At 39.2% G+C, this 17940-nt stretch overlaps 1 protein-coding gene across 6 annotated transcripts in view; it reads right to left on the bottom strand.

Annotated features, from left to right (window-relative positions):
- hdac4 (histone deacetylase 4) overlaps positions 1-17940 on the bottom strand; it is a 492096-nt gene that overhangs the window by 452802 nt on the left and 21354 nt on the right. For all 6 annotated transcript variants that reach the window (XM_043693112.1, XM_043693104.1, XM_043693105.1 and 3 more), the window contains one exon: positions 12660-12888. In XM_043693112.1, coding sequence (XP_043549047.1) covers positions 12660-12684 — 25 coding nt within the window. In that variant the 5' untranslated portion in view covers positions 12685-12888. The remainder of the gene's footprint in view (positions 1-12659; positions 12889-17940) is intronic.

Genomic DNA, 17940 nt, shown 5'->3' with positions numbered 1-17940 from the left:
CATTGGAGGCTGAGAGGTGACTGCATAGAGGCTTATAAAATCATGAGGGGCATGGATAGGGTAAATAGGCAAGGTCTTTTCCCTGTGGTAGGGGGTTATCTAGAGGGTATCGGGTTTAAGGGGAGAGGGGAAAGATTTAGAAAGGCACCCAAGGAGCAATCCTTTCGTGCAAAGGGTGGTACGTAAATGGAATAAACTGCCAGAAGAAGTGGTGGAGGCTGGCATAATTACAGCATTTAAAAGGCATCTGGATGGGTATATGAATAGGAAGGGTTTAGAGGGATAATGGGCCAAATGCAGGCAAATGGGACTAGATTAATGTAGGATATCTGGTCAATATGGATGAGTTGGACTGAAGGGTCTGTTTCCATGCTGTATATCTCTAGGACAATAGATGCATTGGCAGTAAGCAAATTGGGGACTGAGATAGAGGATGCTTTTCTTTTTTCTCTATCTCCACAACTCCTAGTCTAGCAACTATGTGCTTTACAACTCAACAAGACAGATGAGTGGTGGAGCTACCAAGCCACTCGATGATGGATGTAGAAGACACCGACCATCCATCTGCATTCCTTGTCCTTTATCACCATTGCTTCCGCCAATTATTATTCGACATCGAGAAATATTGATTTATCAGTCAAGGACAGCAGTATGCAGTCATTAGTAGGCTTCTTTCCCTGCAGTTGACCTGCTGCCATGAGACTTCATGGGATGTGCAGTCAATCTTGAGGACTCCCAGGGCAACATGCTCTCACTGTGTATCACCATGTCAATGATGGTAATTAAGAAGTCTGGGACACAGTCTGGATGTTCCACGGGTATGACTGTCAGGCCACTGCTCCTCTAGTCTGAGAGACAGCTCTCCAGTTTTGGCACTTGGTCACAGATATTGGGAAAGAGGACTTTGCAGGGTTAAAAGGTCAGAGTTAGTCACTGTCACTTTCTGGAGCAGAGGTCAATACCCAACGGTCGATCCAGTATAATTCCTTTGAGACGTTATGGCTTTGATACAACCAAGTGGCTTGCTCGACATTTTCAGAGAACAGTTAAGATGAAGCATAATGCTGTGGAACAAGAGTCCCATGTGGGCCGGGCAAAGATTTCCTTTTCCATCTTGGTTAATCAGATATGTTTTTACAATCAATAATGGTTTTGCAGTCATCATTAGATGTTTAATTTCAAGCTTTTAAAAAAATCATGTTCCATCATTTGGTAGGATTTGATTCCAGGTGCCCAGATCTCCAGATGATCAGTTCAGCAACACCACCATGTCTTTATTTCCTGTCAGGTATGGAAGTGTGTGTCCACATACAGCAACTCCTGGAAAACATTAAGTTTGGTTTGATAAATGGCATGCAAAACTCATGCCACATGAATGTCAGGCAATTCCCACCTTCAACAAGCGAGAAGATGAGCATTCTATTTTTATATTTCAATAGCATTACCATTGCTGAATTGGCCAGTTCCATCTGAGGACCACAAATACTGAACAAGCCACATAAAAAAAATGTGCACCTAAGAGGTCAGATACTGGGAATTCTGTAATCAGTAACTCACCTCCTGACATGCCAAAGAGTGTCCATCATTTACCAGCTACATGTCAAGAGCATAATGGAATATTTTTCACTTGCCTGGATGAGTGCAGCTTCACAGCATCCAGAACAAAGCAGTGTCCTTGATGGGAACCACATCTAACGTCTTCGCCACTATCACTCAGTGGCAGTGAGAATGTGTATAAAGTATGAGTAGGTAGGGAAAGTAGTAAATTTAGGGTTGGGGGACAAAGGCTCAGCTAGCAAACTGAGCAGTAAACAATGAGGTGCTGGAGGCAAGGATAGTGGTTAAACAAAATAAAGAACATCCTTGTGTAATGCCAGTTAACGAGGTAAAGAACATCCACTGCACAAAGCCAGATGGCTTAATCTTTATAGTTGATGCTTACAGATTGTAACAGTCACCCAATCAATGAAGATGTTGCCTTATTTGGATGCTGTTCCCTGTAAGTGACTATATAATTGCTCAAGAATCTGCTGTTTGAGAGAAGACCATGAACTCATGTCTTTGTGTACACTGGCGATCGCTCTCTCTTTACCTTTATTCCTAGCCATGGAGAAAGTAGAGCCATACTGTGTCTGAGTGTTTGCTTCGACTGATACGGGAATATGGGAATGGAACAAAGCATCTATAAGACCTGCCATGCCAACTCAACGAGGCTCCTTCAACATCACCTTCCAAATACACCTCCAGTAATTATAAGGACAAGAGCAGAAGACACATAAGAACACAACCACATCAAGCTTCCCTTGACTGTGCACACCATCCTTACATGGAATTTATCATTCCCTCATGTTGCTAGGTCCAAATCCTAGAACACTATTTCTTAAACAGAACTGTAGTTACACCTAAACCACAAGTCTGCAGCTCACCATCACTTTCTCAATGGAAATTACGAATGGGCAATAAATGCTGGCCAAACCAGAATTGCCAACATCCTGCAAGCGATTAAAATGAAAGTAGTCTATAAAGGGACCACTGGGGTGACTAGTCACAAACTAGTCCAGGATGTTGGATCTCTCCCTTCACAAATGAGTGTTATCTGATTGCTCCTTGCATTGTGCCTTTATATCAAGAAAATGAAAATACTTCTAGCAGTCCCAGAATCAGGCAACTGCAGCATTCTCTGCTGATACTTAAAATACATATTTCAAATCAATGCCATTCTACTTATTAATAGTTACTCTACAACTGTCTATCTACAAAAGGGGATAAAATAAAATTTAATCTGATAAATGTTTCAAAAGTGTTTTCTTTTCCCCAAACAGATTTAATACATGTTAAGCCAAACTCTTCCAAAAAGGTGAACAATCCTGACACTTAGACTCTAGCCCCAATACGTCTATCCTATCAGGATTGCTAAATGACAACATCATTACTGCAACTTATTCTCCCTCTGATTATTCATAAAATTGGTCAACAACTATCAGAAAATATTGAGATATTTAAATATCTTGTCTATTTAATTTGCTGTGTTAAAATCAGTTAGTCCCCTTTATACCACTGTACATAAAACTGGAAAACAATGTTCTATGTACTTGGCACATAACCACAAGTGAATTAACACTGCCGTCTGAAATCCTTAAATGATTAAATAAGTTTAAAAACTAAAATGTGATCTCAGGTCAAATGATCACAAACCACACAAGCTTTATTCTTGCAGGTTTTGGCATAATCTGAATCCTTCTATTGAATTACAACTTGGTAACTTCCTGCCACATATCTGTTCAGAACAGGGAGTGTCAAAACTATGGGTTGTATGCCATACACAACCTCTGATGTTTAGACAACTTTGTTCTATTTTCACTTAGATATTTTTATTTACTAATTTATCCTGTCTGTATATCATGATTCTTGCATAGTGACGTTCTTAATGCTTTCAAATCATTAGTGACTGAATTTCACATGAGAGCAAACTGATGCATTCAAAAATGTACAACTCAACATATTAACAAGAACAATTCATACACTGCTCACAACATTCTACAGAACACACCAAATAAATCACAAAAGGTGAAGTTTGTACAGGCTTAGAGTTCAAATGTACTTCATAATATAATGCTGACACAAAATGGATCACAGATATCCATGAAAAGAATCATGGCCAACAAACTTGTATGATTTAATCTGCTCAGCATAACACTCTCGAATCAAGTTGCCTTCAACTTCTCAAAATCAAAGGAGACACATTAAGAGAGATACACAAGTAGTACAGAATAACATTCTGTATAACCATAACCACAAAATTAATTCTATATAGTTAAGCTTATTGGTGTATGAATTACTGACTGAAGGTTCAAATTCAAAAGCTAATGTGACAGAAATTCAGAACATATAAGTAACAGGTCAGATGAGCATACATCTGGGCATTCAAAGGTAGTGATGCAAGATGAAGTAAAATTCCCAAGTCTGCATAACAGGCATATGGTGTACAGGAGGCCCACAAATAATACAAGGATCGAGAAGCATTACAATTTCATTTGCAGATTGGTAACGACGACCACTACCACCACCCCCCCCCCACCACGAACGGAGCAGTTTTTTGTCGGTAAAGGTTGCAATATTTCAATGTAAAATGGACACCCAAATGGAGCCCAAGGGCATTTGCCATAACATAATTAGCCTCAGTTCTAGATCTTAAATTACATAACTTTAAAAAACTGTAATAGCTATTGTAGTATTTATGTCGCATGCCTCAACAAAGACTTACAATCTTCTTACCAGGTTAGCAAGTAATTTCTTTGAAAATTTTAAACAGGTTTAATAAACAAACTGATAACTTGCAGTTGCAGAGCAACTTCTGTACACATTCGAGTCGAGCATATAGTTATGTGGGACTCATGCCTGCTGGCCATTCAGTGATATCCTGATCCTTGGCTCATTAGTATACTCAAGTCTTTAAAGTAGAAACACAACAGCTATCTGTTAAGTAAGGCCTGAAATCTTAGTTTAAGTTTCAGAGAGAATGTAGTGAAGGTCAAAGTGGCAATGGCGGTCACCCATGCATGCGCAGGTGGTGCCAGTGATACTTGATTACTGCAATAGAGCCTTTACCGCCGCGCGCGCACGCACGCACGCACACACACACACAGATTACTTACCATTTATGACACTGAGACACGATGCATCTTGTATGGTTCTCCAATGTTCACAGCATGTGCAGTGAATAATTGCTTGTTTTTCAAATAGTGAATTTTTGAGCAGGCAGAGGGTGCAACTGGCTCAGGCAACTCCAGGGACATGCTGGGGTTTGTGACCTACCCAAAAAATAACTTACTGACAAACTAATTTGCTCATACCCTGACCTGGGATCATCTTGTAGATCAAGCAGTGAGGACTGAATAGCAAACTGCAATCAAAACACAAACAAATTTTAGTTCCTGCCTCTCCTGGCCCTCACCACGTTTATACAAACTGCTCAGATTGGTGAAAGGTTGGACGTGGCATAACAATGTTGGGACTACTGTCATTTATTATTTGCTCCTGGTAGCTGCCGGTCTATCGCTTTGCCAGCAACATGCCACTGCAAACCTTGTTTCGGCACATGCAGACACTGCGCCACCTAGCAGTGGCATTGACACTAAATGCAACCCTCAGCTGAGGCAGGGCTGACTGTATAAATGCCACCCTCAAATTCCAGCTTATTCTGTCACTTACAGTGACTGGAACAATGTGCACTCAACCTGGTATTACAATCAATCACACACAAAAAAAGTCATACACTTCAGCTGTAATTAAGCTGAATTTGCATTAAAGACCTGGTTTGATCAAACAAAAACAGTAAAGTGCTTTACCATCTCCCATTCTTTTGGAAAGAAAAGCACCACAAAATCTGACCTTTTCTTTTTAAAAAAAGACTACTTTGAGAAAATGTATTTAACTTTCACTTTCCAAATAGGTTAAAAAAATTAAACCTTTACAACTTTGGGACTTGCACACTAAGATGTGCAATGCCAAATATACAATAACAATTACCTATGCCTTTGCAGCTTCACAAGATAAAATGCAACCAAATAATACCCATACACAATTCTCCAAAAAGATAAGTTTACAGAGCCAGTCAAACTGTTGTTCTAGCACACTTCTTGTTCTAGGTACAAAGCAGAGTGGAAGGTGAAGTGTGAGGTGGACAGAGATGCTTCAGGATGATTTGGACAATTTGGGTGGGCAAATATATGGCAAATGACGTACAAATGTGGGTAAATGTGAAGTTATTCACTTTGGTAACAAAGTAAGACAGATTATCTGAATGGCTATAAATTGGGAAGGGTGGAGGTGCCACAAGACCTGGATGTTCTTGTACACCAATTTCTTAAAGTAAGCATGCAAATGCAAGCAGGTGGAGAATGCAGCAAATGGTATCTTGGCGTTCGCCTTGCTGTAAATACACATGGAGTATTGTATGCAGTTTTGTTTACCTGAGAAAGAATGTTCTGGCCATGGAGAGAGCACAACAAAGATTTAAGACCGTAAGATACAGGAGTAGAATTAGGCTATTCAGCCTGTCATGTCTGCTCCACCATTTGATCATGGCTAATTTATTTCTCAACCCCAACGTCCTGCCTTCTCCTTGTAACTCTTAGACTCCTAAATCAACAACCTCTGTCTTAAAGACACTCGGTGACTTGGTCTCCAAAGCCTTCCGTGGCAATGAGTTCAAGAGTCACTACCCTCTGACTGAAGAAATTCATCCTTATCTCAATTCTAAAGATCATCCCTTCACTCTGAGGCTGTGCCCTCAGATCCTATTCTCTCAGACTAGTGGAAACATATTCCCCTTGTTCACTCTATACAGTTAAAAATCACAACACCAGGTTATAGTCCAACAGGTGTATTTGGAAGCACTAGCTTTTGGACTGCTGCTCCTTCATCAGGTGGTTGCGAAGAATAAGACCATAAGACACAGAATTTATAGCAAAAGGTTACAGTGTCATGCAACCGAAATTATATATTGAACAAACCTGGATTGTTAAGTCTTTCATCTTTTAGAATGGGTTGCAGGTTTTGGTTTATTGATATGTAAATCCCAGTTTCAAATGATGCCATATAGTGTTGTGTGAACCTCAATAGTTCTCAGGACCTCAAACGTTATGAACTCTTCAGCGTATTTAGTTTTCTACATCAGCTATATTCTGAAATCACGCGGTCACAAGAATTTGTTAACATATTTATATCAAGTAATTTTAGGGAAAAATAAAATCACAAAGTTAACAGATTTAACAGCTTAACCCTAAATTTGGCTACCACAAATGACAGATGTATAGTGATCATAGCACTACCCTAAAGATTGTACTTTCAGCTGTACAGTATCTTGAAAAATTCAGACAATAATAACAGGAACTATTCGAATGCAAGCTCTGCATATAATTCAAATAGTCTCTAAATATGATGCAAATATTGAAGAATAAAACTTTCTATTGTTTTTCCATGTTTGAAGAATACACAAAAATTTCATCTTCACACCATTTCAACTTGCTGGAATATTGCTACAAGTTGCCTTTTTATTACTCATTTGTTCACTGCAGTTAGTCTATTTCTAAGTGTTCACAGCTTCTCTTCTACTTTATTCAACCTCCACTGTCTTCCAATGTATGCACATCTAAGGCTTCTCAATTTTAAAAATATGGATGGAAAAATAATTCCTCAGAAACAATGATTTCAATACAACAAAATAAAACAAACATAAATGCCTTAAATATCTTACTCAGAACACTTTTTGCAGTAGATGCAACTTTCACAATTAGACATGTGCACTATATAACTCTTAAAGGTGATAAACTGAAAACTACATTGTAAACCTTAACCTAAATGAACTGTATAGGTAAAATTACATTCTGTCCTCACAGGTTAGTTTTAATACAGAGAGAAAAAAATTCCTTTTAATGTTAAAGCAAGTTTGCCTTCTTCTGAAACTTCCTTTTCAACATATCTGTAATACTGCAATGAATGTTGAACATTATAATTTGATATATACTGGTGGAAATCCACAATTCTACACACAAACATCCAGATTCACTACAATTTCACACAGGAAATCACAACTAGATAGACTTCATCTCAGCCTGGCTGGTGACTAGAGTCCCTAAGGTTGTAGTTAGATATTATATGAACATTTAGAGCACCTGTAATTAGCTCTTAAAAATAAGTACATCAATTAGTTGTGTGAAGAGGTACTTTAACTCATCATCATTGTATTTTCACTTGCTGAATAGTTTGCGCTTCTTCTGTGTAGCAGTGACCCATCTACCTCCACAGAAGCACTACAAATAGTCAGCACCTGCTGTAATCCTCAAAAGTATATACCATATAAAATTACTGTAATCAAATATCCTAAATTTCAATTAAGCAACCAACTGCAAGAAAACTATGAAAGTTGGAGCTAAATAAAGCTATTTAAAAATACTTTAATTTATTAATAAAGAATAAACTAAATTGTATATTAACTGAAAGAGAAAGCTTCATGACAGGCTTTGATTGCAAGGTGTTGATAAACGTTAATTGCTGAAGCCAAAAAGGCAAAACAAACTGCATGACACAACATAGTACACCTTTAAAAAAAGAATACACTGAAAAAAGTAAAAGTATTACTTCTGCAAATTTTTACCCAAAAATATTGCATTATATTATTTAAAAAAGACAAAACACTTCAACTTTGATGTTACAAAATTTGCAATGAATTTTAACTTGTCCCCATACAACATGTTTCACTTAATGGTCTTAGCATTAACAAAGTACAATCCACTTTAGGTATACAGTCTTAGGGCATAAAGATTGCAAATAAGAGATTATAGGAAGTGCAACAGTTTTAGCATTTCTCTATACATCATGCTCCACTCCAAGATACCTCAATACAATTTCAATAACTGTGATTCACAATGTCATCGAGTCATACCCATTCTAGTTTCTAGCCCCCTCAGTGTACTATAGTCAAAAGACCTTAGGCTGTAACGTTATCACATTGTGCCTCTGCAGCAACTTCCCCAAACTTTAATGTAACCCACAGCACTTATTCCTAGACCTGGAGTGCGTTATAATTCACGTTAAAGAATACGTTGGAATTACCTGAATTTATACTATTTGCTGAAAACTATAAAACATAGCTGTCAGTAATGCCTTCATTACCCTTTGTAAAATCTATAGATCCAGACTTCATTTAATTACCTTGTTATGGAAATGGAGATATCTTATGGAGATATCTTCAATTTCAACTTGGGCCTGAATATCAATATGCTTTGAAACACTGCCACTTCACAACCAAGGTATACAATTCAATGCAAATTAACTATTCATTACTTTTTGATACATAAATTACATTCAAAAAACTAGCTTAATTGAGTCATCTAGGAACTTTAAAATGTTGAAACAGCAATATCGCATGGTAAACTTTGAAAGACAAATGCAACCACAAATCACAATAACAGGGAGACATAGAAAACTCAAAACAATTTAAGAATCTAAAATGCAACAGTAATGTAAAATTCAATGGTCCTTTTATAAAAGAGTCGAAAAGCATGGCGATGGAAAAAGCACAGAAGGTCAGGCAGCATCCAAGGAGCAGGGGAGTAGGTATAAGCCCATTTTTTTTTTTTTTTAAGTAAAATGGTGAAATCGTGAAACAGAATACATCTTTCAAAACCTGCAGTGGGCCAGATTTGTTTCAAAATAATGGGGCCATTGATGCTCAATGCTGATTATGTGCAATTAGCATAGCAACTTCAAGTCAAGGGCAAGTGCATGCTCAGATGCTATGCTAAAACAAACATGGTCTGATATATTCTTACCAAATCATTGCAATTCATTAATTTATAAAGTAACTAACATCTTTGTTGATGCCATCAAAAGCTTGTAGGAAAGTTTGCCTCATCACAAAAACACTAGTGTGTTTCTCACTAGTCTTTTCTCTCTCTCTTTTGATGGTAGCCATTGCTGGCCCCTTTCAGTCAGGCAATGAAACCAACAGGAAACCAAGGACTTAACCACAAGTGCCAATGACACCACTTCAAGAAACCTGCTGACAGGAAGACAGTTATGTAATCCTGGAACTAGAATTCAAATCAAGACTCTCTTGGGACAAAAGCCAGGTCCCACCTTCATCAACTTCCTCTATTATCATGTGGCATGCATTTGTTTTCAAGCAATTGCCTTTCTGTATTTGTTGTTAGTCTCTGATCAAATTAACTAATTCTACTTCTGAAGATAATACTTATATTTCATGTAAAATTATCAAGTTAGATAATTCAGCTTTACAACAGGCTAACAAGGAAAACTTCGGAGTTCTCAGTGGTTCCAACTCTTCCATCAAAATATAATTGACTTACACAAAGGATTCTAAGTAAAAAACACCAATTGACAAATCATGACAACTGTACAAACTCTCAAATTGTGGCCAACTCATCAAAATGGATATCCAACAAAAATGTAACCTCTGGTTACTACTGAAAGGATGTTATTGTAAATTGAGGGGAAATGCATGCATTTTCACCCACCTTCGTCATATCTCAATTAAAAAAGGGATAGTTTGGTGTGTCATTTGCTAGACCCTTTCCTATACCATTCAGCTCAATATATTTTAGTACTCTTAACTAGCTGGTAACTGCAGAGTAAAAGAAACAGCCAGAAGCTGAGTGAACAAGACTTAAGTGATCCTGGAACCAATGCATTTCCTTAACCAAATTAAATTTTTAAGAGAGAAAGAAACATGAATGTTGAAGAAGAATGGTAAAATAAAGTCAAGCCAAGTAGAGAGAGGAAAATAAACAGCAGAAGTTTTGTGCCGAAAGGCAGAATAATATCATTATTAATTTTGAAATTACCAACAATTGGCTACATGAGGGAAGAAGATTGCATAGTTCAAATTGATCAAAATTTATCCCTTTCTGAACCTGAAGTTAATTAATTGTACTAACAAAGGTAGACAGTGTAATGTAGTAATGTCATTGAATTACTATCCGTCAGCCCAGGATAATGCCCTAGGATCAGAGATTCAAATTCCCACAACAAATTGAAAATTAATTACTTAATTCAAGGGGTTCTTATGGAACAGGTTGTTCTGGCGCAGAGATAATGCCCCGACCTCTGAGCTAGAAGGTCTTGGTTCAAGTCCCAACCATCACAGAGATGTGTCATAACATGTGTGAACAGGTTGATTAAAAAATACTGAAAGTGAAGTGTGCTAAGTTCGAGCCTTAACATTCTGAGGCCAGTTTAACAAACAATGTGCAAACCAAGCAAGATTTTTAAAAATATTCACAAGTTAAGAGTAGGATGCCTGGGATGGCAGGAGCAACATACGAATGAAGACTGGAGTGACCAGGACTATATTCACTGGAGTTTAAAAGAATGAGGGGGCTGGGAGGAGATCTCAGAAACCTATAAAATTCCAGAGTTAGACAGGATAAGTGCAGGAAGGATGTTGCCAATGACTGGGGACTCCAAAATTAGGGGTCATAGCCTAAGAATGTGTGGGAAGCTATTTAGGACTCAGCAAAGGAGAAAAGACTTTGCCTATAGAGAAGGCGTGGAGCCTGTGGAATTTCTCTGCCACAGAAAGTGATTGAGGCCAAATCACTGAATGTTTACAAGAAAGAAGTAGATATAGTTTTAAAGGCTAAAGGTTTAAGAGGAAAAGGAAAAAATGGGTACGGAGTCGGATGATCAGCCATAATCATATTGAATGGTGAAGCAGGCTCAAAGGATCAGCTCCTAATTTCACTGCTTTGATGGAATACCAACCTGTTAAGTATCTCTTAATTCCCTCAACCTGCTGGCTTCCTAATACGCAATTAAGTGCTTATTAACGCACCAATGTTTATCCAGCAAGAGCCAAACTGATCTGCTCACTAGCTTTCCAATGGAACAATGTTCCAAAAACAAACACATGAGAGTTTTGACATGGACAAGGCAAGCTGCAAGCATTCCAAGTTTTCATATAATCACTAACTACATAGCCATGAGATCAAAGGTAACCTCAGAACCATCGCACACCTTCATACTTAATTACGTAGATATAAACCAAAAGTTCAGAAAGAAGATACAGGTTTCCCCCACTGTCTTACAACAAAATTATTTTATCTTTACACCACTTGTTAATTTACATTGAATATTCCACTCAACAGGAAGGAGACATTGAAACTTGATCACGGAGCATGTATAGCATGAAACCAGGCAAGTGAAGCTTTGATATCTAAGTAGTACTATACGTTTTAAAAATGCGCAAGTTGTTTTTTCACCTGTCTTCAAAATCAAACCTTTTAACTACTTTGAAATCAAGTAATCTGGAATCTCGACGTGATATACTTTTAACAGTCTAAGATGTTGGGAGTTCAAATATGACCTAGGACGTAAGCTATCTTCCCAACCACTGGAAGGACAATTAAGACACGAATCATCGTGATATTTACCAAGCAACATTTGGCATGATTAATTGTAGGGTATGTACCAAGAGACCATAACAACTACTTTATAATATGCATTCTAAGTTCTAGTTATTACTTACAGAAGTTATGATTTGTTTAGAAACATGCACCATAGGATAGAAACTGATCTGATAGAGCATTTTTTCTATATAAAGCACAATCTTTAGAAAATAACATTGTACCATGCAGAATTTACAAAGACAATTTCCTCCCCTCCTTTTGGATAGCATAGCATCAAGTTCTAGCTAAGCCTCCAGATGTCCAACAGCCCAATAAGTATATCATCTAAGGGGCAATTCACATTTAACCATGAGAACAATGGAGACTGAGGGTGGAGTGAGCAAGAGGAAGACCGAGGGTGGGGTGAGCGAGATAAACACGGTGAGAGACACAGAGACAGACAGAGTGAGAGAGAAAGAGAGCGTGAGAGAGAGAGCGAGAGCAAGTGCGAGAGCGAGCGTGCGAGAGCGAGCGTGCGAGAGAGAGCGTGCGAGAGAGAGCGTGCGAGAGAGAGCGTGCGAGAGAGAGCGTGCGAGAGAGAGCGTGCGAGAGAGAGCGCAAGAGCCAGACAGACACACATAAACTGGGGGAGAGAGTGTCCTTCATGCAGTTTCAGTACCACTTCAAATTGCACCATTTAATCATGACATACACTTCACATAATGCAAGATAAATATTGAAAAGGCTTACCTGAATGGCTTTGAGAGGTCATCATCTAGACTGTCTACAGCTGTAGCAAATGCTAATGGGTCAAATTTTCCGAACGTGTAAAAGGGCAATCCTCAGCAACTCCAACACTCCAGGCATACATACAAATTTAGTGAATGAATAATGTCTTGGTCAGTAAAGCATCGTGTACTGCAGTCAAGGTAATATTGTCCAACTAAGCGTTTGCTTCACTGTACTTCCAACTGTGAACCTATTGGAAAAAACAATCTGGGTTAACGGTGATTGAAAAAATAACTTCCTAACCAAACAAAGTCGAATGCATTTTCAGTATCTTAGGACTGATCAATATATTTTCAAATAAAAACCACTGGGGACAAGAACCAAAAATAAAAATATTGCTTAGTTACAAAATCATGTTGCATTTGTATTTTGTAAATGAAACACAATGAAGTGCGCAAGCAAAACCATATGCTAAATTAGGAGAAAGTGAGGTCTGCAGATGCTGGAGATCAGAGCTGAAAATGTGTTGCTGGAAAAGCGCAGCAGGTCAGGCAGCATCCAGGGAACAGGAGAATCGACGTTTCGGGCATAAGCCTTTCTTCAGGAAGAAGGGCTTATGAAGGGCTTATGCCCGAAACGTCGATTCTCCTGTTCCCTGGATGCTGCCTGACCTGCTGCGCTTTTCCAGCAACACATTTTCAGCATATGCTAAATTACACAACTTAAATTATGAAAATCAATAACTGGTTCCTCTTCTGTTGATCTGATTTCTCCAGCACTACAACCCCAAGAGATCTCTGTGCTTCTCCATCTTATTGACAATTTTTTTTTAAATCACTGGTGACTTCAGCTACACCATCCGAAACTCTGGAATTTCATCGTCAAGTTTTTCCTGTTCTCTAATCTCAGGAACATAGCCCTTAAAAACTATTTCTGTGACTAAGTTTTATCACCTGTCACAATATCTCTTGACAGTACTGGGCATGGCTCAGTTCGGAACACTCAACTTTCAGCTAGAAGTTTGTGGCTTCAAGTCCCAAACCATAGATTTTGCTTAAAAGTTTAGGCTGATTTTCCTCAATAGTACTAAAAGCAATGCAGTACTCCAAAAGATATGATCATTAGATGTGACATTAAACAAAGGCTCCATTTGCTTCACACGGCACAAAAGATTTGATTTCATTGCTCGATTCTGAAAACGAATCTACTGCAGGTTGCAAATGAACCAATATAAATAAAAATCCTTGGTTCAAAAATGGACAAAAGAGCTGAATCCCAGATGGGAGGAGTGTGTTGGCTTTGACATCAAGGCTATGTTTGACCAAGTGTGGTATCAAAGAAGCCTGTCAAAACCTGAGTCAATGTGAATTGGGGAGATTTTTCTATTGATTGGACTAATTTAACACATAGGAAGATAGCTTGCTTGTTGTAGGACAGTAGTCACTACAGAAGTTCCTCTGGGTAGTACCGTGGGACCAACCATCTTCAGCTGCTTCATGAATAACCTAATGCCCATCAAAAGGTCATAAGTATGAATGTTCAGAATCTCCAAGACTGCTTCAACTTTGTACTGAATGATGCTAAGAGGCCCTTCAGACCAAGTCTGTACTGCCAGAAAATATACTACTACTTTCACTAGTCTAATTTTCCCACACTAGGTCCATAGTCTTGAATGTTATATTTCAAGTGCTTATCCAAGTACTTTTTAAAGTTTGAGAGGTTTCCCACCTCAACTAACCTCCCAGATATAGTGTTTCAGACACCCACCACCTTTTGGTTGAAAAAGCTTTTGCTCTATATTTCCTGCCTTTCACTTTTAAATTATGTCCCCTTATTATTGATCCTTCACCTAAGGGGAACAGCTCTATTCAGTCTGTCCATGCCAGTCATAAATCTTAGACACCTCTATCAGATCTTCCGCGCTCTCCAGCCCCAAGGCCTTCTCTGCTCCAACACAAGCTTATCCAGTCTCTCATCATAGCTGAAAAGCTCCAGCTCAGAAGTCATTCTGCTGAATCTCCTCTGCATTCCCTTCAATGCAGTCATAACCTTCCTATATTGTAGTGACCAGAAATGCACACAGTACCTCAGCTGTGGCTTAACTAAAGTTTTGTACAACTTCAACATAATTTCCTAGCTCTTCCAATCTTATCTGCTGTGACAAACAGCAAGTGACCTGTGTGCCTTAAGTACCCTATTAACCTGTCCTGCTAACTTCAGGGATCTGTGGACAAGCACTTCAAGATCTCTGTTCCACTGAAGATCCTGGTGACTTGCCATACATTGAGTGCTCCTGGTCTTGTTTCCACTTCCAAAGTGCATCACCTGATATTTACTCAGGGTGAACACCATCTGCCATTGATCTACCCATCTGACCAATCCGTTTAGATCCTCCAGCAACCTCACACCTACCGCCTCACTGTCAACAACCCAGCCAATCTTTGTGTCATCTGCAAACATACTTACCTCTCCCATATTTTCATCATTTATGAATATTGCCAACAAAAGGATATGGAAGATATAGAATGTAGGGAAATAGACGGTGACACTTGCAAAATATCCATATTACAGAGAAGGAAGTGCTGGATGTCTTGAAACGCATAAAGGCGGATAAATCCTCAGGACCTGATCAGGTGTACCCTCGAACTCTATGGGAAGCTAGAGAAGTGATTGCTGGGCCTCTTGCTGAGATATTTGTATCTTCGATAGTCACAGGTGAGGTGCCAGAAGACTGGAGGTTGGCTAACGTGGTGCCACTGTTTAAGAAGGGTGGTAAGGACAAGCCAGGGAACTACAGGCCAGTGAGCCTGACGTCGGTGGTGGGCAAGTTGTTGGAGGGAATCCTGAGGGAGGGGATGTACATATATTTGGAAAGGCAGGATTTGGAGGGATATGGGCCGGGTGCTGGCAGGTGAGACTAGGATATCTAGTTGGCATGGATGGTTTGGACTGAAGGGAATGTTCCCATCCTGTACATCTCTGACTCTATAATAAGAAAAGGACCCAGCCTGCGGCACACCACTGCACATCAATCTCCAGTCACTCAAACTGTCTTCTACCACCAATCTCCTGTAACTAAGCCAATTTTAGATCCATCTTGCCAAGTTAGTCTGGATCCCACATGCTTTTACCTTCTTTTTCAATTTCTCATGTGGGACCTTTTTCAAAAAGGTCTTGCTGGAATCAGACCACCTGTAACAAATGCCCTACACTCAAACTCTTGGTCACCTCTCTGAAAAATTCCAACAGGTTTGTTTGGCATGACCTCCCTTTGATAAAGGCAAAAACAATGACTGCAGATGCAAAGCCATGCTGACTATCCCTCATCAAATCTTGCCTCTCTAAATGGAGATTAAATGTCCCCTCACTATTTTCTCCAATAGTTTCTCTACCACTGGATGTTAGACTCACTGATCTATAGTTCCCTGTCCTTTCTTTGCCATCCTTCTTGTAAAAAGTGGAAACATATTTGCTATCCTCCAGTCTTTGGCAACACCTGTGGCCAGAGATTTTAAAGTTCGCATCAGGGCCCCTCTAATTTCCTTCATGATCTTCCTCAGATACTCAATCTGAGTCCAAATGCAGCAAGACAAGGACAATATCCAGGCTGAGACTTAAGTGGCAAGATACAAGTCCTGGGCAATCACCATCTCCAACAAGATACTCCAACCACTATTCAATGGCATTACCATCACTGAATCTTCCATTATCAATATCTTAACAGTTACCATTGACTAAGAACTGATATGCAACAGCCTTACTAATACTGTGGCTACAAGAGCAGGTCAGAAGCTAGGAGTCATGCAACAAGTAATCCACCTCCTGAATCCCCAAAGTCCACCATCGACAAGGCACAAATCAGAATACAACAGCAGGGACGTACTACTGAATCTGAGAGTGGTTGAGGGCCCTGGGTCTATACATGATGAAATTTAGAATGATGAGAGAGGATCTCATTGAAACTTAAGAGGTCTAAATAGAGTGGATCTTGGAGATGTTTCCACTAGTAAGAGGGATCCGACAGCACAGCTTCAGAGTGATGGGAACAACCCTTTAGAACTTAAATGAGGAAGAATTTCTTCAGTCAAAGGGTGCTTAATCTGCAGAAACCAAACCATTGACTCTTTTATTTAAGACAGAGATAGGTAGGTTCTTGATTAGTAAGGGAGAAGGCAGGAGCATGGGATTGAGAAACATATCAGCCATGATCGAATGGCAAAGCAAACTCAAATGGGCTTGAATGGCCTGACTGTTTCCTTATGTTGTGGTCTTAAGAGTGAAATGGAACTTTCAATGTTTATTTGGATAAGTGCAGCTTTGGTGAGATTCAAGAAGTTTGAACTATCCAGGATACAGCAGCCTGTTTGAAAGGCATCACAGCCACAAACAAACATTCACTTCCTTCACCACTGACACAGCAGGGGGAAACTGTGCAACTCTTTAAGAGGTAATGCAGAAAGTCATCAAGGCTCCTTAAACAATGCCCTTCAAATTCACAACCACTACCGTTTAGAAGATCATGGGCAGCAGATATGTGGGAACATCATCACATTATTAGATTACTAGATTACTTAGTGTGGAAACAGGCCCTTCGGCCCAACAAGTCCACACTGACCCACCGAAGCGCAACCCACCCAGACCCATTCCCCTACAGGTCACTCCTATCCTGACTCCGAAATATATCACTGATGCTTCAATGTCCATAAGACTGCAAGATACAGGTGCAAAATTAGACAATGGTGGAATTAACTCGATTATAGCTCATATGTTTCTCAGCCCCATTCTCTTGTCTTCTCCCATAACCTTTGATTCACCAACCTCTGGCTGAAGAAATTTACATCTCAGTTCTGAAGTGTAATTTCTTCACTGAGGCTGTGCTCTTCGATCCTAGTCTCTCCTACTAGTGAACACATCTTCTCCACATACACTGTATTGCGGCATCTCAGTTTTTTGTAAAATTTGATCTATTATTGTCACATGTACTTAGGTACAGTGAAGTTTTGTTTTGTGCACATTATAGGCAGATCATACCATGCAAAGTGCATTAGGGTGATAGAACAGAGCAAAGATTACAAGGTTACAGCTGCAGAGAAGGTACACAAAGGGAGAGATCATATTTAACTTTAAAATTTGAGTTGACCATTCAAAGGTCAGACAACAGCAGGGAAGAAGTTGTTCTTGAATCTGTTAGTTACATGTATTTAAACTTTTGTACCTTCGGCCTGACGAAGAGGATGAAAGAGGTCTTTGATTACGTTAGCTGTTTTCCCAAGGCAGCCAGTGGTATAGATGGAGTTAATGG

The sequence above is a fragment of the Chiloscyllium plagiosum genome, chromosome 7 (genome assembly GCF_004010195.1).
Source record: "Chiloscyllium plagiosum isolate BGI_BamShark_2017 chromosome 7, ASM401019v2, whole genome shotgun sequence".
Classification (NCBI taxonomy): domain Eukaryota; kingdom Metazoa; phylum Chordata; class Chondrichthyes; order Orectolobiformes; family Hemiscylliidae; genus Chiloscyllium; species Chiloscyllium plagiosum.
This window is presented reverse-complemented; position numbering and strand designations above follow the sequence as displayed.